Source organism: Gaeumannomyces tritici, assembly GCF_000145635.1.
Source record: "Gaeumannomyces tritici R3-111a-1 unplaced genomic scaffold supercont2.6, whole genome shotgun sequence".
Lineage (NCBI taxonomy): Eukaryota > Fungi > Ascomycota > Sordariomycetes > Magnaporthales > Magnaporthaceae > Gaeumannomyces > Gaeumannomyces tritici.
Window position 1 is genome coordinate 437693 of NW_008804550.1, and position 24939 is coordinate 462631.

General features: G+C 58.3%; 8 protein-coding genes across 8 annotated transcripts; 5 read left to right on the forward strand and 3 right to left on the reverse strand.

The window, feature by feature from the left end:
• Window positions 1-574: 574 nt before the first annotated feature.
• GGTG_10499 (hypothetical protein) lies at window positions 575-3839 on the reverse strand. The gene is made up of 2 exons (XM_009228372.1): window positions 1455-3839; window positions 575-1381 (listed from the first exon to the last, which is right to left on the reverse strand). Exons 1-2 carry the CDS (start codon window positions 3312-3314, stop codon window positions 1187-1189), a joined length of 2055 nt encoding a protein of 684 aa, XP_009226636.1. The 5' UTR covers window positions 3315-3839; the 3' UTR covers window positions 575-1186.
• Window positions 3840-4244: 405 nt separating this feature from the next.
• On the forward strand, window positions 4245-8626 carry GGTG_10500 (hypothetical protein). The gene is made up of 9 exons (XM_009228373.1): window positions 4245-5937; window positions 6023-6187; window positions 6267-6413; window positions 6478-6573; window positions 6644-6820; window positions 6892-7032; window positions 7101-7141; window positions 7215-7381; window positions 7522-8626. Exons 1-9 carry the CDS (start codon window positions 5799-5801, stop codon window positions 7874-7876), a joined length of 1428 nt encoding a protein of 475 aa, XP_009226637.1. The 5' UTR covers window positions 4245-5798; the 3' UTR covers window positions 7877-8626.
• A 1648-nt stretch (window positions 8627-10274) lies between these two features.
• Window positions 10275-13142, forward strand: GGTG_10501 (hypothetical protein; the record flags this gene model as incomplete). The annotated part of the gene is made up of 1 exon (XM_009228374.1): window positions 10275-13142. One exon carries the CDS (start codon window positions 10275-10277, stop codon window positions 13140-13142), a length of 2868 nt encoding a protein of 955 aa, XP_009226638.1.
• A 625-nt stretch (window positions 13143-13767) lies between these two features.
• GGTG_10502 (hypothetical protein) lies at window positions 13768-14052 on the forward strand (the record flags this gene model as incomplete). The annotated part of the gene is made up of 1 exon (XM_009228375.1): window positions 13768-14052. The coding sequence occupies one exon, from the start codon at window positions 13768-13770 to the stop codon at window positions 14050-14052; it is 285 nt and encodes a 94-aa protein (XP_009226639.1).
• A 994-nt stretch (window positions 14053-15046) lies between these two features.
• On the reverse strand, window positions 15047-16734 carry GGTG_10503 (60S ribosomal protein L17). Its single transcript, XM_009228376.1, has 3 exons — window positions 16497-16734; window positions 15705-16106; window positions 15047-15607 (listed from the first exon to the last, which is right to left on the reverse strand). Exons 1-3 carry the CDS (start codon window positions 16497-16499, stop codon window positions 15455-15457), a joined length of 558 nt encoding a protein of 185 aa, XP_009226640.1. The 5' UTR covers window positions 16500-16734; the 3' UTR covers window positions 15047-15454.
• A 274-nt stretch (window positions 16735-17008) lies between these two features.
• GGTG_10504 (rRNA 2'-O-methyltransferase fibrillarin) lies at window positions 17009-19111 on the forward strand. The gene is made up of 4 exons (XM_009228377.1): window positions 17009-17390; window positions 17457-17542; window positions 17717-18377; window positions 18478-19111. The coding sequence occupies exons 1-4, from the start codon at window positions 17213-17215 to the stop codon at window positions 18540-18542; spliced, it is 990 nt and encodes a 329-aa protein (XP_009226641.1). The 5' UTR covers window positions 17009-17212; the 3' UTR covers window positions 18543-19111.
• GGTG_10505 (E3 ubiquitin-protein ligase HRD1) lies at window positions 18574-22276 on the reverse strand. Its single transcript, XM_009228378.1, has 4 exons — window positions 22036-22276; window positions 21854-21958; window positions 21091-21781; window positions 18574-20994 (listed from the first exon to the last, which is right to left on the reverse strand). The coding sequence occupies exons 1-4, from the start codon at window positions 22057-22059 to the stop codon at window positions 19286-19288; spliced, it is 2529 nt and encodes an 842-aa protein (XP_009226642.1). The 5' UTR covers window positions 22060-22276; the 3' UTR covers window positions 18574-19285.
• Window positions 22277-22467: 191 nt separating this feature from the next.
• Window positions 22468-24708, forward strand: GGTG_10506 (hypothetical protein). Its single transcript, XM_009228379.1, has 3 exons — window positions 22468-23220; window positions 23292-23609; window positions 23690-24708. The coding sequence occupies exons 1-3, from the start codon at window positions 22945-22947 to the stop codon at window positions 23864-23866; spliced, it is 771 nt and encodes a 256-aa protein (XP_009226643.1). The 5' UTR covers window positions 22468-22944; the 3' UTR covers window positions 23867-24708.
• Window positions 24709-24939: the final 231 nt, after the last annotated feature.

Here is a 24939-nt window from a genome sequence, read left to right on the forward strand (position 1 = left end):
ACCTCCCCCCCAATTTCTGCCTCTCTGCTACATACACACATAACACGACCTCACCGGCTTCGTCCAGCTTCATTACGGGATTCTCGATTCCAGAGGAGGAGGCGTCACAACCAAGGAAGGTTGGCAGCCCAACGGCGCACCGGTGTGCGCGCGCCATCCCTTTGATTGGCTGCCTTGCCTCCTCTTCTTTGCGTCCCATCTCCCTGCGCGCGCAAGTGTAACTGTGTCAACCGATCAACCGGCCGGCCCAACTCCCTGCGGACAGAGTCGGATCATCCTCACACACCACTTTTACAAGCAGATATAAAAAAAATTGAATATTACTATTACACGAAACGTATAGGTTACCACGTCTCGGAAATCCTAGAGGCGAGTGCCAGCACCACCCCTACCTCAGGCCGGATACTCATCCATCCCGCGCGTCTCGCGCGGCCCTGAACTGGAAAAGAGCGTCCTCACCGGCTTCGTGAGGGTGGTGTCACGCGCCCGCGTAACCAGCCGCGTCGCCCGGCCCAAATTTTCGCGTGAAGGATGCGAAATGTCCTGATCCCACTCGCCCTCCCCCTCCCCCCCCCCCCCATCTCCTTATCTTCCCGCCACTGCCCCGTTATTCGTCCACCCGCATGCCGGTGCCGAGGACGTGGCATCGGCTTGGATGGACGCTGAGGCTCGGGCCCCATCCAGGAATTAGCCAACACGTGTGCCAGCAAACGTGTGGGAGAGAAGCGGAGGGAGTGAAAGGGTGTGCGTGCGTGCGGGTGAGAGAGGCGGGATGGCTGAATTTCGGTAACCATGTTGCCTTCGCGAGATGCCGTGTACCCGACCCGTTTCTCCCAGCCGTTGCTTCTCGTTATTGCATATTCGGGCGGGCTGACTGTCTGGGACGCGTCCTCGGACCCGACAAGTGCGACCGCCATGCATGGGTTAGTAGCCAACCAGGGTTCAGTAAAGGCAAAACACAGTCTGTTGGTACAGGGTGTAGGTAGTTATGTGCTTGAAAAGAGGCAATGTTGTACATGAATCAACCAGCAAACGTTGTCGCGAGTACAGAGAATACGTGTCCAACCTGGGAGGGGTATCTCGGCCAAAGGAATTCGCTGAATATACACATCTTTTCTCTTCCGCCAAACTTTTCTTCTCTAACAAGCCACAAAGGAACAAAACTCTGGAGTGTTGTCAAACCGGCTCAAATAGCAGGGGTATCGAGACCGAGAATGGGGTATGGGTAGTTCAAACGATTCAAGGAGGAAAAGGGATAACAAGGAATCGAGAATGCCAAAACAGCTGATTCAGGATAAAAGGACATTGCCAAAAAATACATGGCGAAGCAGAAGATACAAAAGAGGGGAACGCAGAGTGAAGACTGCGGCGCGGGTGAAGACTGCGACGCGGGTGTATTCGGCTGTTAGATGTATTCCAAGACTTCAGCTGATGCTTCCTGGGCGGCGGGTTACCTTCACCCATTGTGTATCTTCTTCCTGGCTCCTCGCAGAGGGATTCGGGTTCACGGCCGAGTTCACCCTGCTCTCCCCTCTGTTGGTGTCACCCTGCCGCTTCAGGTTGAGGTCGAGGCTATCCACCGACGTGAGGGGTCCGTCGAGAGCGCTGGGGGGCAGCCTGGCCAGTTCGTCGTGATCCCAGGAGTGGAGCACATCGTTTTGCCACCAGGCAAAGTCTTTGACCCTGAGCCCGGTTGTGAGCGAGAAGGTGTTGAGTAGGCGCCGCACCTCGAGCGGCGTCGTGCGAAGCTGGTGCAAAATCCAGTTATTGATCATCTGGGTCTTGTCCTCATGCTCCGTTATCAGACTTTCGATGGCGACTTCCTTCTTGCATCTTTGAACTTCCTGCGCCGCCTCAGGGCTCGCTCTCTCGCGCAACCGGTCCATGGCATCTTCCAGAGCCGTCCTGGCCGATTTACAGTCGAGCACGTGCGCTGGATCCGAGAGCAAGATATTGAAAATTGGGTGTGCGAGTGAGCGTTTGCCTGGTTGCTGCGGACCAGAAGGCTCGAGGTCGATGTCCATGTGAAGATGGTCTGTGGGTTTACCTAGTGACTTGCGGATGATGTAGTCTTGAGACAGGCTCGGATGCTTGTGCATCACCCCATGTTTTATGCAAAGCGACCACAGGCGCTCTACCTCAACCGTTGTCGATTCTACCGACTCGCGAGCCTCTTTCTCAGAGTCGGGATAGCTTTTTAGAAATTCCAGATCGTCGTCGTCGATCTCGATACTGTGCTTCTGAAGAAACCGGTCGATCTCGGCAATGTTGGCCAGGTCGGATTTCAGCTCGTCCAGCTCCTCCTCGGTGACGGGGACAATCTCAAAGTTACGCCTCCTGTCGATTTTGCGGCGCGTCTCAATGTCCTGGAGTATCGCGTCTCGCTGATCCATAATATCCTCGTGTATTTCTATCGCCTCGTTCTTGTCGGCCACGGCACTCAACAGCTTCGTGTATGTGGGGTGGAGGTCCACAGGGCGATCGGGCGGGATACCGAGGAGCGAGGTTCGAGAGAGAGGTCGGTCTTCATTTCTGTCAAAAGGCGTTGGATTGGCGCTGGCGCTGCCGCCGCCGCCGTCAGATTCGCTGCCCAGAGCCGAGTCTTGGTAGATATGCCTAAAGAAAGCATCCTCCGTCTGTTCAGAAGCCTGCTCTTCCATTTCCAGATCGTCCTCAAGTTGATACAGCGTGGCCTCGATTGTGCCGTTTCTGGTTCGTAGGTCTTGTATCGTCTTAAACTGTGCTATGACCACGTCCTCGCCGAGGCCACTGCTGGCCCAGGAGCTATAGACACCTTTGCGAAGTGAGTTCATGAACGTGTTGTCTGCCTCGGCGAGTTCTTTGCGCATGGACCTCAGGGACTTTCTCTGAGTGATTATGTCCTTTCGCAACCGTCGTATCGTTCTGCGATGATCCACAAGTTTATACCATAGCCTCTGCGCGGCAACATCGTTATCATCGTGGTATCTCTCCTCGCCGTTGCTGCGACCGTGGCGGCTGCCGGGATTGCCGTCGTCGATTTTGGCTGACACCTTGGATACCATCGAATGGCTGCTCGGCGCGGGTTTGACGAAGGCGCGAGCTTGACTGGGCGACGTCTTTGGGTTGGGTAGAGCAAGGCCATGGTCGCTATGGACGGAAAAGCCAACGGATCGATTGCGGATGTGGGAGGAGGAGCAGGATGACGATGACGTGGTCATGGACGAGGCGCTGGATCGCGCAAGAGAGGAAAATACAGGTCGCTGGGGAAATTGACCTCGATATGAGTAGATGCCTTCGGATGGGTGAACCGCAACCGACGCGGATAGAGACATGATGGTTTTTGTGTCGTTTGCCAACACCGAACCACTCAGATGGGCACCAGCCTAAAAATGAACAAGGCAAGAGGGCCTTCGCCCGGAGTGGGAGGGAGATGTGCCTAGGTAAAGCGACGAGAGGGCGCAGGTGAGGGATGCATCTCGACGTCGGGAACGCTAGCCTAGGTTGGATGCAGACCCGACTGCAGCACACAGCGAGGCGAGAACCAGCCTATGTGTCCGACCAGTGGTTGGATGAAAATGCTTGTTGAGCTGGGGGCTCGTTCGTCAGCATAGGCTAGGCTTCACCTGGCTGGAACCGACTCGTAGGCTGGCCTTCGGATAGTGCAAAACATAGGTAGGTGGATAGATTACCCGGGTTGGGAGGACAGCGCTCGAGTCAAAGTCCCGGAAAGCAAATCAAGAACACGAGGGTTCCTGTGCGCTGCTCCGGGCGTGGGCGTGGGCGTAGGCTGTGGTGGGATGCTTGTGCATGTTGAGCATCAGATTGATTCACCAAAGAATCGAGGTTGGCGTCGCACATGGCCCCTATGACAGGGAGGGGATCAGGGGGGTGCTTTCTGTGGGGGTGGGGATGATATTCATGTTCGTGCGTGCTCCAGTCCGCTCGCCCTACCCGATTTCAGTGGAGGTCGACCCCTGTCTGTAGGCCGTTCTGGAAGGAGCCAGCCTAAGAATCAGGGCCAGACACGAAGGACCACGGCGAGGATCAACGATGTGGAACTTCAATCAAATCCCAGCACTAAGCGTCGGCACCAGCCGTCACAACCACTGTCCGTCCATCCAGGCACTGATTTCGGGTTTGCAAGCGCCATCCTCACAAATTGTCAACGGAAAGCTACAGCACAATCAGCAACCAACCTAAACCTCCATTCAGAGTCTCACCCCTCCCTCCCTCCCTCCCTTCCACCTCGCTCGCTATCCCAAGCCTAGCGAAGCCACCAGAGCACCAGGCCAGAGGACAAAGACAGGTCAATTGACAGAGGGCGGAATCGAGATTGCACCAAGACACCAGCATCCTCTTCTGCCGACAACGGTTACCTGCAGCTGGGACCCACCACTTTCAACCCCTCGCAACCGTTTGCGCTTCGACCCGTCTGACCGCTGCTCGAGGATTTTACGCCAGGCTGTCTTTGGTCATTAGCAGACTCGTGGTTTTGCGCCAAAGAAAGAATATCTTCGGATTGTCAAGATACCACCCCCAAGTGCCTGGTGCCCGCTCTACGCTATCAAATGGCTCCAGCAATCTCGCAATCTCGCCCACCCAACAGAGGCCATCGCGATAGATGCTGCGGGCCTTTTTGCCGACCTCCGTCGACAGCGCGCATCCGGAATGGAGTCTCTGGCGCCGGCTGCGGGGCCCGGCTGCAGCTCAACTCGCAGGTCAAGGATGCCACCACCACATATACTGGCTGCTAATAACGGCGAGACACGTCTGAGTGGCATGGCTGGCTGCCGCCGCTGGGTCTGCTGACCCCGCCTCACCCACCCACCATGTCCCGCGCTGCATGCGCCATCACTGGCCAGTTAAAGACCCATGGCGTTGAAGACCCATGGCGAACCATGGGGCCTGCTCGTCCGCCCACTCGCGAGCCATTATGCACAAAGGCCGCAAGAACGGAAAAGGCTTCCATAGCAGAACGCCAGCCCGACGAAGCCCGACCTCGGTGCCGCAAACCGCAGCCCGCTGGTGTCTCTGGCCCTTGCTCTCTTGCCCTTGCTCTCTTGCCCTTGCTCTGGTCCTGTCAACCATCTCCTGGTCGCTGTCGCGCCAAAGCAGATAGGCTCCGTTTTTGCGTGGCTAGCTGCAAGTGCTGTCGCTTCCACCGTCCTCCTCACACGCCATCCCCCATTTTTCCAGCCTAACGAGAGCCTGCCCAGGCCATCGACAGTTCGACCCTCCTCCATCCTGCTTCCGCCACGCCGCGCGACATCTCCTGCACCCCTCTTTTTCGTTCCACGTCTCCTCGAGCGCCATGCTCTAGGATGCGTGAGAGACCCCCATTCGCTTGCAAGCCTGCCACATACCCGGCATGTTCGAAAGCGAATGAAGAGCCTTCGCAAAAATATCACATGTGTGCTGTCGCCGTCCAATTACGTACTTAACCTACGTGCGAAATTACCCCAGGCCCGACTTTCCTGTTTGATCCCAAGCTGGATGTGCCGTTGCGTTGCTTCTACACCAAGCTACACGCAGAGCCTCAGACCGGTGTTGATCTTAAAAAAGGGGTGACCCGCCCTCCGAGCCACTTCCGGCGCTGACTTGCGAAATACGGAGCATCCTTGGTGTCTCTTCTTGCCCCCGCCGCTTTCTTCTACCTGACCAGGGCCCCTCCGTGAAGCTTCCAGCGCAAACTAGCACCACCAATTCCTCCATATCACGACGCCCACCGCTTCGAACCGGTCCCTGGTGCTTTGCTAAGAGCATTCGAATTCCTCGCAGCACCCGAACATGTCTCCGCCGCCCTGCGCGTCGCTACCATGAGCTCTTCTCGCAGGAACAAGCCCCCAAAGGCCTCGAAGTCTTCCAGGACACCCAACCCGGAGGAGAAACAATGGACAGACTGGGCATGGGTGGAGGAGTATGGCTGTAGCTACAGATGTGCCTACAATGAACATGGTATTATATCTCTTCCTCTCCTCCCTTCACCGTCATGGGTTAACCGCAGGAACCCCTTGCTAATTCAATGAATGTGCAACTGCAGGCGAGGTCATCGCTACCGAATACGACCCCCCATACTACACCCCGGACAACGTCCCCAGAAAGTCTGGTGACCCCGTGGATGGGCTCACCGACGGCCTAGGCGAGACCAGCCTAGTTGACCAGAGCAACCCCGTGGATCCGGATGAACACTACACACTCGGCCAGTGTACGTTTTACCCGCGGAAATAATGAGGCACCAGCAGTATTTCCTATGGGCCAGGACTAACACCTGTCTCGACTTTTAGCCAAGGGGAAGAGCATAGCAATATCTCCCGAAGCGCAAGACGCACCCGGTCAAACGCCCGACGAACCATACACTGACGGGTCAACCACTGAACCGACGCAAGATGGCGAAGATCCTTTCTACGATTCAATGGGTCTCTCAACCGAGGGTGAGAATGTGACATCCCCCCTTCAACGTAGCGGAGAGTGCCCCTCATGGCTAACGATCCACAGGCGGAGAACACGTTGAAGGGGTCTCTGCAGAGACAGATGGAAGCTATGACACTCATGGCGTGTACCCACAGGCCGGGGGTGGCGCTACCGATGACGGTGAGAATGCTACCAGCATCATTTGGTTGGCGCAGTCGTACTGACATGATGTGGGAACCACCCACAGCAGATTACGATCCTCAGATGGCCGCCGCGATACATGACAGCAGGAAAGATCTCTCTCGGCGACCAAAGCCAGGGCAGTCATCCACTAGTCAGAACCTTGGCCATCCGTACGAATACGCGCCCCAAAGCCCTAGCTATGCGGCACCAGATAGCTATCCTACCTACCAGGGAGAGACACAGGGTTTGTGCCCATGTTTCCCAAACAAATACTATCGTGGACAGAAGTGTGCAGTTATTAACATTACGGCGCAGCCTATGCCGAACCGGGTTCGGCCTACGCAGCGGAAGGTGACGACCCCGACGAGGCCTACATAGGCGAGGCCGCCAACACGGTCCCGGAAATGCCCAAGACGATCACCGGGACATTGGGAGACTATGAATCAATGGATCCTCGTATGCAACCCCTCATCACCTGATGATATTCTCCACCTATGCAAATCTGACAAGTCATGGGAACACAGGGTTCAGGCTCATGACTTCTCAGCACTGGCAGCCGGGAACTGTATGCTATCCTCATCCTTCACATATTACTGTCTATCGCTCCAAGCTAGGCTTGCCTGCTAATTCTCTCGTAGGTCTTCAAAATTCTTTGGGCTGAACCGCAGGGCCAGTCGAAGGCGAAAAACGCCGGCACTTTCTATACCGAACGACACACGGTTGATAATGGCGCAGGAAAGCTGTTTCACACCAAACTTCGCCGCTTCATCATTTACGGGACCGGGGAGGGCCAGAGCACTTGCGTGTCCGTACATCTATTCCCTTTTCACATCCTCTTCCCGACCTCGTCGGTATCCAATGCAGCCCTGCATCCTCTCTTATAAATCCTACCCGCTGTCTGGTTTGGGCCAAGATTGCGCTGACTGATATTCTCTTCTCTCGCAGGCCCATCTTCACGTACAACAATCAAGGCTGCAAGAAAAACGGTGTTAAACCCGAAAATCATGGCATCGTGCACGACTATAATCATACTCCCAAAATGCTCCCTGGCGAGCCCACACTCGGATTCGACCCTGCCGCGATCGTGCTAACGGAAGGAACGGAGAAAATCTCCAGGGATTCCCGTGTCAACTACTCACAGCTCATGACGGTCCAGCATAACGTGAAGATATTCATCATCGGCTACACCGACCATGACTCTTTCCAGGTCGTACGGGCTGCCGTCGACGATTGCTGGAGGAGGCTCTCAACAAGTTTTGGCGGAGCACCCAAGAAGTCCAAGCGACCTCCCCGGCGCTAGCACTTTTCCCGTCTCTCCCCTACCACGTTTGCCGGTATTTCCTGTCTCGTGGGGATCATGTCATGCTAGGACCGCAACTCTGCTGTCCAAGCCTGTGGTCTCGGGACAGGACATTGCCAGGCGCAATGCGAGAAATACGTTTATTCAACGGCTCCCGATCAAGTCGCTGCCAGTCTTGATGTCCGGATTCAACATCCGCGGGAGGTCATATGGATGGAATCAGCACCGAGCTGGCCCAATCGGCCCATAAACCCATGGTGACGAGACTGCCGCACGCCGAGACCTAAGAGTGCCAGCGTTCCTCAGTGCTGCCTCTGTCCATGATAAGGACAACGTTTGTGTCTTGGCAGACCAGGCGGTCTAAACTGCATCAGTTGCCTGCCTGGCTCGGAATCTTTGTGCACCTGGGCGGGCATGGCTTTATGTTATTTCAGGGTTTTTTGTTTCCACCCGTCTCCTTTGCTTATATGTTGCGTGTTTTCTTGATGCTGGCGGCCTCCAAGATTAGTCTTGGTGATGAAAGGCCTCGTCGTGTTTTTGCTTCATCTCCTTTACTACTTGATGTCACCTTTCCTCCTCCTCGATTTTGCTGGTTTCGCCTAGGATTTGCTGGTTTCCTATTGCCTTATTTACTGTCGGTTGGAAAGGAAGCAGAAGATGAATCAGATTGGCAGGAATGAAGGGGAGAACAACAGATGCTCTTTTGGTAGTTTGTTGCAGGCAGATGAATGTGCAGTTTTTATTTCGGCACTCGCGTGGAATTGAGTTTGGGAATGCCGCCCGATCTCGTGCTGTCGCCGACATGGAAGGTCGAAGATGCACAAGCGGGTTCCGTCGGCTCGTGCCGTCCACTTTGGGTTCGGTGTCTCTAAAGGTGGGCCGCGCTTCGGCAGCATTATCACACACTTATCACGACCCCGTCCGCCGTCACAGAACTGCCCTCCCGAGCGTGGGGCTCCTCTGGCGCGAGGTGGCGAATCGGGGCTGGCCAGCCAACAAAAAAAAATATTTGCGCGCCGGGTCGAGCCCTCCTTTTTTTTTTTTCCAACTATGCGCATGCACTCGCGATAGGACCATGCGTAACACATCACATGTATGCAGCTCCGTCCCCCGCAGCATGCGTCCACTTTTTTTCTCCCTTCTGATCTGTTTTTCTTTTGTTTTGTTTTTCCGGCCAGGCGACCATGAAGGATGAATCGCAGGACGCTGTGTTACCGAAGCGGAGCGGGAGGCCGTGGGGGCGAGGGTTTTGGATGCGCGCATGCTACGAGGGCCCCGTATGACGGTTGTCCTGCGGCGGCCGTCGATGTTTGCACTGGAGGCTGGCGTGTGTACGACGACAACCTAGGTAATGGCTGTGGTGGTGGTGGGAGTGCGGGGCGTTTTGGTATTAGGCCCGGCTACGCCGCCATCACGATGCACACTTCCGAGGGTGTTGGTGGATGGGATGTGGGGAGCAAGAATAGAAGTGAAGCAATGGTAAAATGAAAGTGAAAGCAACACAAAAAAAAAAAATCATAACGAAGAGAGGTGCTTTTTGATAGTTTACGTGCGTATTTTATCATTTAAATTATTGCGACCAGCGCACGCTCCACCACCGCCATTGTGCAAATAGTTTTTTCAATCAAGTTCGAAAAAATAAAGCAACAAAAAAACAAAACAAAAAAGTGCAAAGGTAGCCACCCCCCACGACAGCTCAGCTCCAACCAGGGACCCCACCTCAGCCGAGCATTGGCAGCCGTCATTGGATCACGTTTTGGACTTCGTGGGCGATTTTGGCCGGCGCCTCATTGCTCATTGCTCCGCTAGGGCGTTCCTCCCTTGCCTCACTGCTTCGCGCCAGCTCTCGTCCGGCCCGTGCTCGCCCAGCGACGACCACGACCAGCCTCAATCGTTTGTCGAATCGTTTGTCGAATCGTTTGTCGCGGCGCAGACAGGGCGTGATCCCGTGCTTTCCGTGGGCAGCTCCTCAAGGCTCTTAAGGCTCTTATCCGTGTCTATATCAGAGAACAAGGCTTTATTTGCCCGCTGCTCGGCTCCCCTCCCTCGTCAATCTCAGCAAACCCAGCCTGCTACGGTTTCTCCTGTCTCTCTGGCAACTTGTCAATTAGCCTCTTCCGTGTCAAATTACATGAACTGAGCCGAGCGCGTCTTCTCAACCTGCTGGCCGACTCTGCCTCGCTTGTTGACGGCCAGCCAGCCAGAGTTTCGCCCCGCCCACTTGCGCCTACCCACGCACATCCCTGCACCCCAGCGAGACGGTACCGGTGGGGAACGCTGCCCGAAACTTTGGTGCCCCTCCCAGCTTGAGCTTCTGTCCCTCTGCGGCCACACCACAACCCTACGGGCCCTTGTCGGCTGCCCATCGAACGGCATTGTCTTGTGACTTGCTGGCACTATGCCTGAGACAACGACCTCACAGGATCCCGTCTCAATCGCGGACGGGCAGCCGGACGCGGTCGAGGCAGACGAGCAGACTCAAGAGGCCAAGACAGCAATCTCATCAATGCCGAAGAGCGAAGATCGCCCCGAAGATGACCAGGGGTCTGCCGAGGGCACGCTCAACGAGGGCACGCTCAACGAGAGCAACAATCCCCATGATGCCGGCGACGCTGATGTCTCCCCTCAGGGCGAAACTGTGTCCGGGGCTGTGTCCGCGGCCCTCCTCTCGCCACGCCCCCGCGAGGTCAGATGGCCGCTTGGGCAGGTGCCAGTCGAGATTTTCCAGTTGATATGCGGCTATCTGCCCCGCGAGTCGGTCCAGGTCCTGCGTCTGGTCTGCTCCGAGTTCGACCACATGGTTTCAGCCCACTACTTCCGCAGCGTCGTCGCCCCGTTCCGCGCCTCGCTCTACGGTTCTCCTGATAACCACAGCGGCGCTCTGGTGGCTGGCGAGTTCGGCCCCGGCGGCCGCGCCGAGCTCCGCACCGTGTTCCACCTGTTTGGCGAGCACATACGCTCCTTCGCCCTCGCCCTCGAGCTCAAGGAGACGGACCTGGCCTTCCCCCCACCCAAACTGACCCAGGAGGTCGTCAAAACGTCCTGGGGCTTGTATCGGTGGCCGCTCAAGCACTACCAGCGCTACACCAACCTGGAAGCTATCGAAGACCAGGCAGACGAGACAGCCTTCATGACCCGTTCCTTCTCCAAGCTCACCGAGCTCACCGAACTGGGACTCTCTTGCGACGCTGGCCTGGGCTTCCTCCAGGGGCCCAATCTCAATAAGTACGCGGCCAGGACCATGCCTCCCGTCTTTCACAGCGCGCGGTCCATGCCGTCGCGCCCGAATGACCTATCAGACAATGACCCGTCAGACAATGACCTGCCAGACGAGAACCTGTCAGACGAGGACCGAACGTTGGACCACGGCAAGTCGGTGCGCTACACGAACTTGAAGCGCATGATGCTCAATGCTGGCTTCGTCCCGGACGAGATTCCTGGCGCCATCAACCTCCTTTTGTGGTGCGAAGGCAAGGATCCAAAGTGGGTCAACAGGGACGATTGCGACGGCGACGGCGACGGCACCGGCCTCGGCTATGGTTCTATGTCCAGGACCCGCGAGTTCCGGCCCGCCCGCAACCACAGCACCGACCTCAGCGGGGCGAAGAAGAAGGGGTGCCGAGCACACCCGCTGGAGCCGCTGCAGTTGACGGCGGCGCAGAAGGAGATGCTCCTGGAGATGTCGTGGGCGCATGATGCACTGGTCCAGTCGTACGTCATCTCCGTCACGGACAACCCGCACGCGTTTAAAAACGTCACGACAGTCAACATGGCGCGCATCCCCGCCAGCCTGCTTCGTACCATCAGCAGGCCGAGCTTCTGGGAGAGCCTCGCCGCGGTCGACAAGTTCTCGCTCGGCGTGATTCCTGACTGGCGCGTGGTCAAGAAGGACAATGGGGTGATTGCAGACTATCTTTTGCAGCCCACCGACTCGGTTACTCCGGCATACGAGCTTCTGGCCAACTGCATTGCGCCCCGTCGGCAAATCACAAAGCTTCACTTCGAGTGGATCTGCGGCGGCGAGCTAGGCAACGGCGCCGGTCAGCGAAACCGCTACATCTTGCCGGCGCCCTTCCTTGCGGCGGCCCTCCAGATGGCGGAGCCCAGGGTCGTGTCGAGGGACCGCGGGCTCGTCCTGTCGTTGCCCTTCGTCCGGGAGCTGTCCCTCAAAAACTGCTACTTCACTCCACACGTGCTGCTGCACGTCGTTCGAACTTTGTCGGCCAGGTCCCTGGAGAAGCTGAAGCTGGAGGCTGTCTCCATCACCGGCCCGCCCCAAACCGATATCCTGCCCAGCTACCTAGCCTTGAGCGGCGACCGGAGCAGCGCGTGGCCGTGGCCGCTCTGCTGCTCGACCGCCGCGCCTGGCCGGGCCTTCTTGTTTGCTGGCGTGCAGGCGGCGGCGCCCCTACAAGCTCAGAACATGCTCGGTATACACGCGCAGTGGATGGCCCAGAACAACATGATCCCGCCCGCATTAATCCAGGCCAACGGTGCGCAGTGGCTGGCACAGCAAGTGGCCGGCGGCCCCATGACCCAACCCATCATCTGGCCAGTCAACAACGTGGCCAGCATTGTGCACCAGCCCGTAGGTCCGGCTCCGCCACTGCCTGACGAGGTCTGGCAGGGTCCGCTGAAGAGCCCCTGGATCCCGATCCCCCGTCTGCTCTCGTGGGCGCACATTCTCAACGAGATCACGCCGGACCAGACCCTCCTAGAGCGGTATGAAGGGTCTCCCATCCAAGATGGGGACGGCGAGGCCTTCCAAAACCTGGCACAAAAGTTGAAGCAGTTCGTGCCGAGCCCTGCCGCGGCGGACAAGGGCCGTCTCCAGAATATCGAGTTCAAGTCGTGCGGCTACGTCCTTGCCGACGCACTCACCATCAACAACCACGACATCATCCCTTCCACGCAGCGCATGGTTGCCATGCCCACAAACATGATGGAGACGCTGCGCAATCTGGAAGGCTACATGCTCCGGTCGAATTACCCCCTCCTGGGCAAGATTATGGACGACTTTGACGACGCCGAGGAGTTCATCATGCGCCACGCCTTTGACATGTATTTTGGCTGGAAGGGCGTCTATAGCCCCGAGGTGGCGCAAGCCGCGCATGAGGACGGCTTCCTAGAGCAGGGCCGGGGCCGCTTCACGGGCGGGTGGAGGAGGGGGAAGCCCCTGCCCGAGGTGCAGTCGCTAGTCGCCGCCGCCACTATCGGCACCGATACGACGGCACCGTCCACCGACGGTTCCGTACCGAACAACTAGTGGCTGTTAGCGAGGGGGTGTCGCTGCTGGTCCTCGCTCGACGACCAGGGGAAGCTGCGGGCGCACGAGGCGGCCGAGCGTCTCCAGTCGACGCACCCGCCGACGCAGCGGGCACTCGCCCGTCTAGCGGCCTCTCGGGCGGCCGCGGCCGGCGACAGCGCCTTCAGTGACTGGGACATCATCAGCCCCTGGGGCAGTTACGGCTGGGACGAAAAGCCGGCCCTGAAACCCCATGAGGAACAGATCCACATCGAGGACGTGACCATCTTCGACGGCGTCCCGCGGTCCTCGCCAGAGCTCTACAATTTCCTCCGCTACAGGTTTGACCCGTCCAAGGAGGCGCGGTCCGTGATCCCGTGGTATTGGGGAAGGCATGCCGGCGAACTGGAGCGCGCCGTGTTCTCCGGAAACTGGCCCATGACCATCGGGCCCAGACCGGGTGACTTTCAGGAGGTTTAACGAGGACGGCAGCAGAACCGACTACTATGAGCGCAACGAATAGGTCCGTCGTCATCCCACCCGTGAACATTGGGCAGACGCCTGTGAGCTCAGAGAGGCAGAATGCGAGCTGATAAAGGCCATACTGGCTGCCCTGGAGAAGCTGCCGGGTCCCGCCGACCTGCCCATGGCCGCCGCTGCCGAGATGGCCTATGCGGAGGCGCTCCAGCGGCGATGCGCTGCCGTTCCTGCGAGCAGCAGGCCCGGTCGTGATGGTGCTGCTTCTGGCTACGGGGAGGGACTCGCCCAGCCCAGTGAAGGCGACAGCAGTAGCAGCAGTAGCGTCGACATCAGCCAATGCGAGACCGTCATGGCGTCCTTGAAGCTGGACGACTACATCCTGTCGCTGGCGGCCTGGTCGCAGCCCTACGTGCGCGATCCGTTCCTCTTTGGCGAAGATGGAAATCCGTGAACTTGAGCATGCGAGTTCCTCATCACCGTCTGTTTCATTTTTCACTTCTTGTTGGAGCCCCGTTTGCTTCTCCTTTTTTTGTCTCCTTGTGTCAGGACTACCATGTTTCTTTCTTTTTTTCTTTTGTTCTTTTGCCCACTGTTTTCGATGCCGAGAACACGGATGGCTTCGAACTGAAGCTGCAGCAGATTATTACCGGAAATGCGCCATCTGAAAAGGACAGAAAACGAGAGATGACTTGTTGATCCAAATTGTCCCAGGGAGCGCGGCCTTGTCGACGGTCGCGGATGCCACCACCATAACCACCGACACGGCTCGAGGAATAGCAACAACAACAACAACAACAACAACAACAACAAAAAGAAGAAGAAAAAAGACTGTGTAGGGTTAGGCGATCCTGCGCAGCGGACTTGTCCGGATGTCTGGCATGGGATTCCCTGTCCCACACGCACCATGTTTGAACACCGACCATCACGGCAAGATGTAAACGGAAGAGGGGGGAGAACAATATCTGTCCCCCACCCCCTTACTGCCAGCCGGCTTTGTTTCTACGAGTTATACGATTGGTTTCTTTTCTTGTCTTGTCTAGACATTTCCCATCACTCCTGCATCCTTGTCTCTTCCGAAGCCTCCTACTGTGGATGAGCATAAGCCACAACTCTCAAGACAGGTAGAAGGGGCGGAGACATGAGGATCGACGGGGAGGCCATATCATAACCGGGGTGGCGAGAATGGCAAAAAAAAGAAGGATGTGCTGGAATGAGAGAGAATTTTGTTGGCGTTGCGGCGGCTGTCTTGTGATCGGATCTGTCTAGTGGGCATTTATCATGATTCCTGGTCGGGCAGCTCCTAGATATAGGCCACTAGGCAGTGCCCACCTAGGTACGTAGAGACATCTTGTCGATGACTTCTAGTCTTGACCATGATGGAAACACATACAATGCAATCACTGTCACAGGCGGATGTCGCAGAGACAAAAATGGATCTTCTCATATCTCCATCCTGACAAGGCGAGGCTGCTTGACCAAACAAGCTCTGGGAGGGATTGAAAGATTCTTTTTTTTGTTCCCGAATGCCATGCTCAAGATACAACACCGGTGGACCGTTTAAAATGGAGAAAGAAACGCGAAATAGGTAGGTGAAGCAATCCCATGAGTAAACCGCGCCACGCCGCATTTCCCTTTCCCTTCACCCCATAAAAGAGCGAGAATGGCGGGCGGGCGTCGGCCCAGGTGGTAGGCTATTTTCGTGCTCTACCAGCCAGCCGGCGGCCCAACCAACCATGCCAAAACACAGTCCCGTCCCGTCTTTGGTTGCGCCCTACATCCTCGGCCCCTTCGTTCAGTATGCTATCAAAGGAAAAAAAACCGTCAACAAAAAAGGAGACGCTGCTTTGCTGCCTTTAGGCGGCGGTGATGGCCTGGCGGATGCGGGCACCACGCTGCCTCGAGCTGAGGTGCTGGTTGCTGGTGACGGCGTCAGACTTCTCGACAGCCTCCTCGGCCTCGGTCAGGATGAGCTCAATGTGGCAGGGCGACGACATGTAGGGGTTGATCTAGAGGTTGAGGAGTGTGCGGGTTAGCGTCCAGAACTGGGCTATGTGGGAGCAAGGGAGGATAAAAACAGTGATAAAAACAGGGATAAAAACATACGCGACCGTGGGCGCGGTACGTCCGCCTGCGCTGCTTGGGAGCCTGGTTGACCTGGATGTGCTTGACGACGAGGTTGCCGGTGTCGAGGCCCTTGGAGTCGGCGTTGGACTCGGCGTTCTTGAGGAGGCCGAGTAGGAACTCGGCCGACTTGGTGGGCCAGCGGGCCTTGGAGACGCCGAACTGCTTGCCCTGGGCGCAGCGGCCGGTGCTGCCGGCGTAGCGGCGCATGGGCACGGCCTCCTTCTTCTCCTGCACGTTCTCGAGGAACTTGACGGCGCGGTGCAGCTTCCAGCCGTTGATGGCCTGGGCCGTCTCGCGCGTGTTCTTGAAGGACACGCGCAGGTACGACCCGCGGGCGCGGGCCGACTTTGCCGACTCGATCTCGTTAGCTCCGTAGCGGGCCTGTCATGCGCGCGCCGCGGCGGCGAGTTGTTAGCCCGCTGTTCTCAAGTTCTTTTCTGCGGCGGTGGCTCCGCTGAGGGGGTTTTGTGGGCGCGCAATCGAAGCCAAAGCCGTCGTCGTCGTCGTTCGCGGGACTCGTGTCTTCGTCGGTCGGCTCATTCCAACGCTCCCCTCGGTGCTGCAGTTCACCGAATCTTCCTACACACCCCTCTCCTCTTCCCATGTCCCTGCATGGGACCATGTTGGCGCCTGTCTCGGCGTGCTGGCTCCCCGTCCAAAACGCGACCAGCCGACGAAGAAGACGAGTCCCGAGAAATCGATGACGGCGACCGAGGATGCTAAGCTCGACGGAGAAATCGACGGGAAGAGCGTCCCAGTGCTCGTACGTACCATCTTTGCTGCTGTGGTTAATGACGACGGAAGGGGTTCGAGGAGGGCGATTTTTGGTGGGTTTGCAGGTGGTTTGCACTTGTCAACTTTTCCGCACAAGAGAGGGAAGCGTCCGCCCGCCTTTGGGTCCTGTGGAGCCTCCCACTAGGGTTGGCCAGCCCTAGAAATTCGACACCCTGGTCCGAGCGCCCAAATGAGGAGCAGAGAAGACAAGACTAGACTAGCAAATCGACAAAATTCCAGGTTTTCAGAACATACAAACTTTACTTTGATCTGGACTGATTGATCTCCTACTGTTTTCGCAATAGTGTTTCCCGTAGTTTGATTGGCTGCTTCCCTCAAGATACAGAACTTTGGGTGGTGGGGTCTTTGTCCAGCTCGGAGCGGAATTATGGTGCAGCCGACGGCGACAGCTCCCGGCCCATCAGCCCCACTCAAAAAGAAAAAAAGTTCAGTTGGGGAAGGGAGGTGGAGGAGGACTGGACCTGCAGGCTCCGCTTTTGCTTCATAAAAATTTTTGAAGCTTCGGGGCGGACAAGAGCTTCTTTGCTAAATCTCGAAGGAACATTTTTTTCCTCGCGCTCTTGCTTTTCTGAACGCGAATTGCTCCGCGCAGAAGGCCCCAACCACCATCCCGATTCCTAATTCCTGATCTGCACGAGCGGCAGCAGCTGTCAGTCGGACCCAAATAATCACACCCCTCACAAAAAAACACAATGGGTTTCACTCCGAGAGGCCGAGGCGCACCCGGTGGTCGCGGCGGCGGCTTCCGCGGCGGTGGTGATCGAGGCGGTCGCGGCGGCGGCTTCCGTGGCGGCGGCGATCGCGGTGGTCGCGGCGGCGGCCGTGGTGGTGGTGGTGGCTTCCGCGGCGGTGACCGCGGCGGCAGGGGAGGTTAGTCCGTCCTCGTTCCAACGTGTCGCAAGCATGAGTTGCTGATACCTATCCCTTCTTTTTCAGGTGGTCGCGGTGGACGCGGTGCTCCCAGGGGCGGCGGCCGTGGGGGTCGCGGTGGTGCCGGCGCTGGTGGAAGGAAGGTCGTGATTGTAAGCAACAGCCTCCCCCTCATCCCGTCTCCTCCCCGCCGGCCACGTTGTTGCGAAGCCTCACCGTCTTTGCCTCGTCGCGAGTCTTGGGCGCCAGCAGCTCCCGGCAGGGCAAGCAACCGTTTCTGTCACACGACACAACCCAGCTAACCGCGTCTTGACCCTCGCTCGCAGGAGCCCCATCGCCACCAGGGCGTCTTCGTCGCCAGGGGCGGCAAGGAGGACCTGCTGGCCACCATCAACCTAACGCCCGGCGACTCGGTGTACGGCGAGAAGCGCATCGCGGTGGAGAACAGCGCCAGGGGCGACGACGACGCGCCGGCGACCAAGACCGAGTACCGCGTCTGGAACCCGTTCCGCAGCAAGCTGGCGGCCGGCATCCTGGGTGGCATGGACAACATCTTTATGAAGCCGGGCGCCAAGGTGCTGTACCTGGGCGCCGCCTCGGGCACGTCGGTGTCGCACGTGGCCGACCTGGTGGGCCCCACGGGCAACGTCTACGCCGTCGAGTTCAGCCACCGCTCGGGCCGCGACCTCATCAACATGGCCACCAAGCGCACAAACGTCATCCCCATCGTCGAGGACGCCCGCCACCCGCTCAAGTACCGCATGGTCGTGCCCATGGTCGACTGCATCTTCGCCGACGTCGCCCAGCCCGACCAGGCCCGCATCGTCGCCCTCAACGCCAGCCTGTTCCTCAAGAAGGGCGGCGGCACCTGCATCTCGGTCAAGGCCAACTGTATCGACTCGACCGCCCCGGCCGAGGAGGTGTTTGCCAGCGAGGTGGAGAAGCTGAGGGCCGAGAAGTTCTTCCCCAAGGAGCAGCTTACCCTAGGTAAGAGGCAATCTTGCCATTCCCCATTGCGCCTTTCCTGACCTGACCTGTCCTGTCCCTATGCTCGGGGCGGCTCGCTGACTGATTTTCACCGCGGCAGAACCCTACGAGCGTGACCACGCCATGGTTACCGCTGTGTACCAGCAGAAGGATTTTATCCAATGAGCGCGGGTTCCCCTGGGAGGGGGCGCCAAGTAAAAAAAAAAAAAAAAAAAAAAGAAAATGAAAAAACCCCCAAAGCAAAATCTTCCTGGCATATTGCGCATCGCTCTGTTCATATATCCTCCTTTCTCCACGGGTTCCCTTTGGTGTGGTGTTTCGACGGGTTTTGGCTGGCTTCGCGATCTTTGTCCCTCTTGTTCTACTTTCTGTTCCAATTTGTGTCTGTTTTCTTCGGTTTTTTTTTTCCAAACCAAGGGGAAGGCGTCCACGGCGTTAATCATATGACATGCCTACTTTGAACATCAAAATCTCTTCCTTGTCTGGATATTGCCATGTCTGGAGATGACTTTTCGAACGCATCCACTAGTATCATGTGTTGTTGACGCATCTCTGTCAACTTTAAAACGTCACGTCGGGGTGACGTTGACAGATGGATTTGTCCAAACACCCCCCCATCAGCGTCTCCAAAATTCGCACATCAGTTGCTGATTAGACATCGCTCCGTAACGCTGTAATGGATATATATTTCAGAGCAGGCTAGCTCTAAAATAAGACGCCTCCAAACTCCGCTGATTATGCTCCTCTTTTTCGCCTTGTGCCCGCCAACCACAGCAAAAGACAGCAACATTGGCTCGCCATGCCGTCTCAGCAACAGCAGGGACGGGGTTGTTCCCTGTTGGTAGAGATTGATGAAGAAAGAGAGATGAGGAGAAAAAGACACACAACACCTCCTCACTTCAAAGACATCATTCACCAGCCCCTTGGTCCTCGTCACTCTCAACTGACACAGCTTTGGCTTTACCCTTGGCAGCCCCATCGCTTTCGGGGGCGGTGGCACTGTCAGCAGCCCCGGACTGCTCGTCACCGGGCCCCGATGCAGGTGTGCTGCCACCAAACAACTGTGCCGATCCACCCCAGACCGGCAGCGCACTTGAAGAGGTCGGAATAGAGCCCGGATCGTGCTCGGGCGCGGCAGTGTCCGACGACGGGTCTTGGTCTCGGATAGGTTCCAGTCCCTCGCCTCCCCATCCTTCGTCCTCGTCGTCTTCTGTAGACGTGGTGGAGGAGGAGGAGGGACTGCCGCTCGACATGTCATCAAGCAGGGTATCTCTGCTAGAGGGCGCAGCGGCTGTTTCGCCAGGGACATTGCCAGAGGGCTGCGACGCCTGGTCACTACCGCTCGGCTGGGTCGCAGTCTGGCTCTGCCCTGACCCGCTTGATTCACCTCCTAGAGTAGGCAGATCGGAGCGCTTAAGTGGTAGGAGCGTCCATCCAGGTGGTATCGACACACCTTCGGGGAGATCAGGGCTGCCCGAAGGGATGGCGGCGGTGTTGGGGGCCGCAACGTGCCGTGTGACTGGCGCTGACGGTTGGAGACGCTGTAGTGTCAGAGCGACGTTTGGAGGGGTTTGAGGCATCTGAGGGGGTTGAGGCCCGGCCGGTTGGTGCGGCACAGCAGCCGCGGGCACCGGGGCGGGCACCGGGGCGGGCACCGGGACGGGTTGTGGTTGGTCCTGGGCAACTGGTTGGAGAGGGATATGTAGGCTAACAGGGAACATGGGCTGTGCCGCCACCAGGTGTTGGGCATGACGGATACGGATATTCTCAATATGTTGGATAAGTAGTCGCAGTGTTTGGGCTTCGTTCTCGACAAGGCGGAGAGAGATGGTTTCGTTTTGAATGTTGCGCTCGATGGCTCGGAGCTGTGCCTGTATCACCGTCATGTTTGCGGATGGCGCAGTGTGGTTGGGAAGCACTCCTGGCACGGCGGGCTGGGGTTGGTCTGCTGGTTGGGCGTTCTGGGGGTGTGCGCCAGGGGCGGGGGCGGCGTCGCGTGGCACGCCCATAATCTGGGCCATGTCTTGGAAATCCTCTGGGGCGCCCTGGGCAAACCCGAGCCTGATGGGCCCGAAGTTGAACATCCTCACATTGGGGCGGCCCGGCTGCGGCTGCTGCCGTTGCTGGTTGTTCGGCGCTCCCGGTGCGGCAGGCCCTGCTCCCATGGCGTTGGGGGCGGCACCACCACCGCCCGGCCGCGGCACGGCACCATTCCTGTTCCCGTCGGCCGCGGCCCCGTCCATGACTACCGATCTTCGGCATGTGGGACACACCTGTTGGCGCTCGAGCCAGCTCTTCAGGCAGCCAAAGTGCAGGATGTGGCCGCACGGCAGCTTCTTTGGGCGGATGCGCTCGACCTGGGAATCGTCATCTGGGTTCCAGGGACGCATCTCCTCTCTGCAGATGATGCACGTGTTCTCTCGGGCGAGATCCTCCTCGGTGGCATCGGGGTATCGGCTCAGGTCCCTGACAGCCTGGCGATATCGCAAGAGCGCCCCCAGCCGCTTGATGAAAGACCTTGTGGTCATGAAGAGATCCCTCATGATGTGAAGCGGAAGACCAGAGAAGATGGCAAGGACCAAGAAGAAGACGGAGTACCAGGCAAGCTTGACGAAGTCTGGGCGGGGTGGCTAGATGTTAGTCCAGTGTCCTGCGTCATGCCGAATGGCCGACAGAGAGCAGGGGGGGCGGGGGGCGCACGGCGGGTGCATACCTGCGACGAGGTCCAGGAGCAGTATCCAATGACCCTTGGACTCCCAGCCAGGAACCTCGATATCCATCTCTTCAACATCGTTCTCGTCGGGCAAGGGCTCACCCTTCTCGGCCTCGGTGGCCTCGCCGCTCTCGCGGCGGCGCAACATGTTGGCCCTCTGTTCCCGGATGTGGCGTCGGCGGGCCTCGAGGCCGCGCTGCATCTGGGCCTTGAGCACGCGCTGCTCGTGGAGCGAGATGACGTAGCGGAGAGAGGTCTGGGTGGACGAAACGAGGAGGATGGCGAACTCGAACAGGAACATGACCATCATGCCGAACTCGGCGGCGCGCACGACAGAGCGGATGGCGTAGAGGCACATGGTGAAGTTGTAAAAGATGCTCAGGGTGAGCGAGCCGATCAGGCGGGCGTGGAAGAGGCGGGGGTTGGCCGGGGGCTGCTGTTCCAGGATCTCGACCCTGCTGTCGCCGATCCAGGCCCAGACCTTTCCGGTCAGGAGGGCGGTAAACATGATCATGGAGAATGCGCCGAGGTCGTCCTTGAAGAGGGTCATGGCCAAGCAGGTCTCGGTGACGGCGATCCAGCCCTTGTCGTACAGCTGCTCGACCTCGACGGGACGGAGCTGGCCGAAGCACAGTCGCTGGAGGCCATAGACGAAGCTGGTGTAGACGAGGAGGAGCACGTTGACGACCATCTACGGGGCCGGGGCCGGGAGGGTTAGTTACGGGGCACGGAGACGGGGGTGGGCGAGCAGTAGTAGTGGTACCATTATGGAGAGGTTGCTCTGCGACAGGTGGACCATGGCCGAGTAGAAGTTAGCCCGCTGGTGGAAGGCCGAGGCCACCACTGCGCCGGCGAGGACCGTCGAGGCCTGTTGGGGACGCGGCGAGGCATTGTGGTTAGCTGCGATATCTCGACTGGCGCGGGCGGCATGGGTGGCGAGCTTACCCCAGCATACCAGGCCAAGCGCATTGTGATGGCGTCTGCTGTGGCGTCTGGTGAGTTGGGCACGACCTGCACAATCAATGGCGGCGGCTGAGAGAGCGTGCGAGTGTCGGCAGCAGGGGCAGCGTCAGGAGCCCATTTTTTCTAGTGACGGGCGGCGGGAGGTGTTTGTGGCCGGCCGAAGGTTGGAGCTTTGGTGGTTGCGCCTTTGGTGGTTGATGTTGATGCCACGTTTGAAAGCTCGAGATGACGCACCTGTCGCCCAATCGGGAAGGTAGCGCACGTGATAGCTCCTGCAAGCTCCGTGTGAATTCGTGATGTGCCGAGCTGAGTCAAGCGGAGTCAAGTGGGGCTATGATTCGTTGGTTCGTGTGTTGGGCATGCAGAAGAGATGAAGCGTGCAGCAACAAAAGGTCAATTAAATATTAAATGGCTAGCGAAATGGTTGGAAATGATGGACCGACAAAGAGCCCTGGTCATGTAGAGTGAAGTTGAGGTTATTCCAGACCATCTCAGTCTACCATCTCAGCCCATCTCGACAACCCCTCCCAACCTCCGTCATCCCCGTCGCCCCTCCATCACAGCCCCCTCCATCTCGGCCACATCAAGGCGATGAGCGGGTCTCGGGCAATTGCACGTGGGCCGAAGTGACGGCCAACGTGGGAGAGAGAGCGCGAGGTCGGATGCCCGCCGTGCTGTCGACGCTGTCAGCCGGAACAATAACAAAGAAAGGGCTTGGGAACCGTTTGCCTAAAACTCCTCCTTACACCATCACTCTGTCTTCAGCCTGAATTCCCCTCCTCCATAGACAAAATAGACAACCCATCTGCCGGGCCGGCCTTATCTCGGAATACGGCATTGCCGAGGTCCATCCCGATTCCGAGCCTCCGCTTCCGCTCCGCTTCCGCCACCATGGCAACCTCACTCCCGGCCATCGTCACCCCGGCCCTGCTGGCCACCATCCGCAAGCAGCCGAACCTGCCCCGGAACACTTGGTATTTTGTAACTGCCACTACACTGACTGTGCTCAACCGCCCAGATGAGATCGCCACCGTCTACAAGCACGCCCTGGAGGCACCAGACGTCGGTCCCGGTTCCTGTCCGCCGTCTCCCGAGGAGCAGCTGAGCATATCCCGCCGCATCCGGGAGGCCCTTGTCAAGACGGCCGCCATTGGTGGCCTGCCCAAGGTAAGTTGTCCTTCCCAAGCCGCACCGAAACAACAGAAACACTACTAACAGCAAATAAATAAATAAAAAAGACCATCAACGCGCTGATGGAGCTCAAGAAGCACACGCCGCCGCAACTCGTCGACGAGCCGCTGGGGTACTCGCCCACGTCGCGCGCCGTCGAGATGTACGACGTGCCGTCGTCGCAGATCCTGCACCGCGGCCAGCACTTCTTCGACATGGTCTACGGCAAGGTCTCGAAGCGCGTCATGGGCCAGATGGACCGCTCCGGCACCGAGGACCTCGGCCTGACCGCCCGCCTCGTCTACGGCTACCTGCTGAGCAACACGGCCGTCCTGACCCCGGCCGAGACGTCCTTTGTGCTCATCGCCGGCCTGGTGCCGCAGGATGTAAGTGTCCTTTTTTTTTTTTGGAGCATCCGCCAGGAGAGGGCACACAAAAATGGGACTGACCACGGGCAAAACCGCAGGTCAACCCGCAACTCAAGGGCCACCTCAAGGGCGCGCTCAACGGCGGCGCCACGGTTGAGGAGGTCAGGGCTGTGAGGAACGTCGCCATGACCATCTGCGAGGCGTCCGGCATGAAGCTGCTCGACTCCGCGTCCCAGGGCGGCTGGGGCTGGCGGAGCGATCCCGCTACCCTGTAAGCGGAATCGGGCCCGGGCAGTCGGGAACTGCAAGCCGCGAGACTAGGACGAGCGGGCACGAGTTGGTGCCCCCCAGGCCTTCCCTCGCCCGCCTCCAACACCCAATGGAGACTAGGGGAGGGGACAACGTGTGCAGACGCCGAGTCAGCTGGAGTCTGGACTCGCCCTCCCGGCGCAACGGGAGGGGGCGGTCTGTCGGGTGGCGGTTAGCGAGGGAGGGAAATGGGAGGGTGGCTTTGCCACACAAGTCGAGCTAGAGCGGTCCACGCACATAGCCTTGCCTTTTTTTCTTTCCTTCTTTTCTTCTCTGGGTATCTCGTAAGTCCAGGGCGTCTGCGCCCTTCCTTCCCCGGAAGGAGGCGGGGCTCGCGCAAAGGCCCCCGGCTGATCCACCGAGATTGATATCCGGGAAGGGCCTAGATCGCGTCGAGTGGGGGGGGCGAGAGTGCCCCTCGAGGTGGCTAGCGGGAATGTCCATGTAGCACCTCGGCGATATCATGATGATGATGTGAACAAACCGGCCCCCGTCACACCCGAGAGACGTGAAGAGGGTGGGGTGTTTTCTTTACTTGTCTCGATATCACATATGCGTGTTGAAGCAAGAAGCCCATTTTTCGTGTCCTGCATAACCAGAGAGCCGGACCTGAGATGAGCGGCAATGCACAAGATACCGTGAAGGGAATAAACAAGCGAGCTATAAAAGGAGGATAAAAAAAGAAACACACGGGGAGATGAGAGAACGGCAAGTAGGAGCATGAAACCGGACGCCTCACCGGTCCCGAGACCCAGACTACCGGCGCGTCCCTCTCCTTCCCGTGGGTCTGGGCACACTCGCACTCATTCGTCCCTCCTTCCCAACGAGCCGGCTCATCATAACACAAGACGCCCACCACGAGGCTGGCTGGGGAGGAGGCTTTTTTTCCCAGGCCCAATGGGTATCGCACTCCCCCTCCTTCTCGGCTCGCATGTAAAACTCGCATGTTGGGGCGTCCGCTAGCTTTCCGGCTAGGGATGTGCCATCGAGGGGCGGGCACACACACAGCGCATGCATGCACATACACACACAAGCAAAC

Excerpts from the sequence above, each read along its gene's own strand:
- GGTG_10499 (XM_009228372.1), bottom strand. The coding sequence starts at position 3,314 with ATGTCTCTATCCGCGTCGGTTGCGGTTCACCCATCCGAAGGCATCTAC. Across the intron at positions 1,382-1,454 it reads AAGATACACAATGGGTGAAG|TCTTCACCCGCGCCGCAGTC; the intron begins GTAACCCGCCGC and ends CCCGCGTCGCAG.
- GGTG_10500 (XM_009228373.1), top strand. The coding sequence starts at position 5,799 with ATGAGCTCTTCTCGCAGGAACAAGCCCCCAAAGGCCTCGAAGTCTTCC. Across the intron at positions 6,188-6,266 it reads ACACTACACACTCGGCCAGT|CCAAGGGGAAGAGCATAGCA; the intron begins GTACGTTTTACC and ends CTCGACTTTTAG. Across the intron at positions 7,142-7,214 it reads AGCACTGGCAGCCGGGAACT|GTCTTCAAAATTCTTTGGGC; the intron begins GTATGCTATCCT and ends ATTCTCTCGTAG.
- GGTG_10503 (XM_009228376.1), bottom strand. Across the intron at positions 15,608-15,704 it reads CGTACCGCGCCCACGGTCGC|ATCAACCCCTACATGTCGTC; the intron begins GTATGTTTTTAT and ends CTCAACCTCTAG.
- GGTG_10504 (XM_009228377.1), top strand. The coding sequence starts at position 17,213 with ATGGGTTTCACTCCGAGAGGCCGAGGCGCACCCGGTGGTCGCGGCGGC. Across the intron at positions 17,391-17,456 it reads TGACCGCGGCGGCAGGGGAG|GTGGTCGCGGTGGACGCGGT; the intron begins GTTAGTCCGTCC and ends CTTCTTTTTCAG. Across the intron at positions 17,543-17,716 it reads GTGGAAGGAAGGTCGTGATT|GAGCCCCATCGCCACCAGGG; the intron begins GTAAGCAACAGC and ends CCTCGCTCGCAG.
- GGTG_10505 (XM_009228378.1), bottom strand. The coding sequence starts at position 22,059 with ATGCGCTTGGCCTGGTATGCTGGG. Across the intron at positions 21,782-21,853 it reads AGAGCAACCTCTCCATAATG|ATGGTCGTCAACGTGCTCCT; the intron begins GTACCACTACTA and ends CCGGCCCCGTAG. Across the intron at positions 20,995-21,090 it reads GCTCCTGGACCTCGTCGCAG|ACTTCGTCAAGCTTGCCTGG; the intron begins GTATGCACCCGC and ends CACCCCGCCCAG.
- GGTG_10506 (XM_009228379.1), top strand. The coding sequence starts at position 22,945 with ATGGCAACCTCACTCCCGGCCATCGTCACCCCGGCCCTGCTGGCCACC. Across the intron at positions 23,221-23,291 it reads CCATTGGTGGCCTGCCCAAG|ACCATCAACGCGCTGATGGA; the intron begins GTAAGTTGTCCT and ends TAAATAAAAAAG. Across the intron at positions 23,610-23,689 it reads CCGGCCTGGTGCCGCAGGAT|GTCAACCCGCAACTCAAGGG; the intron begins GTAAGTGTCCTT and ends GCAAAACCGCAG.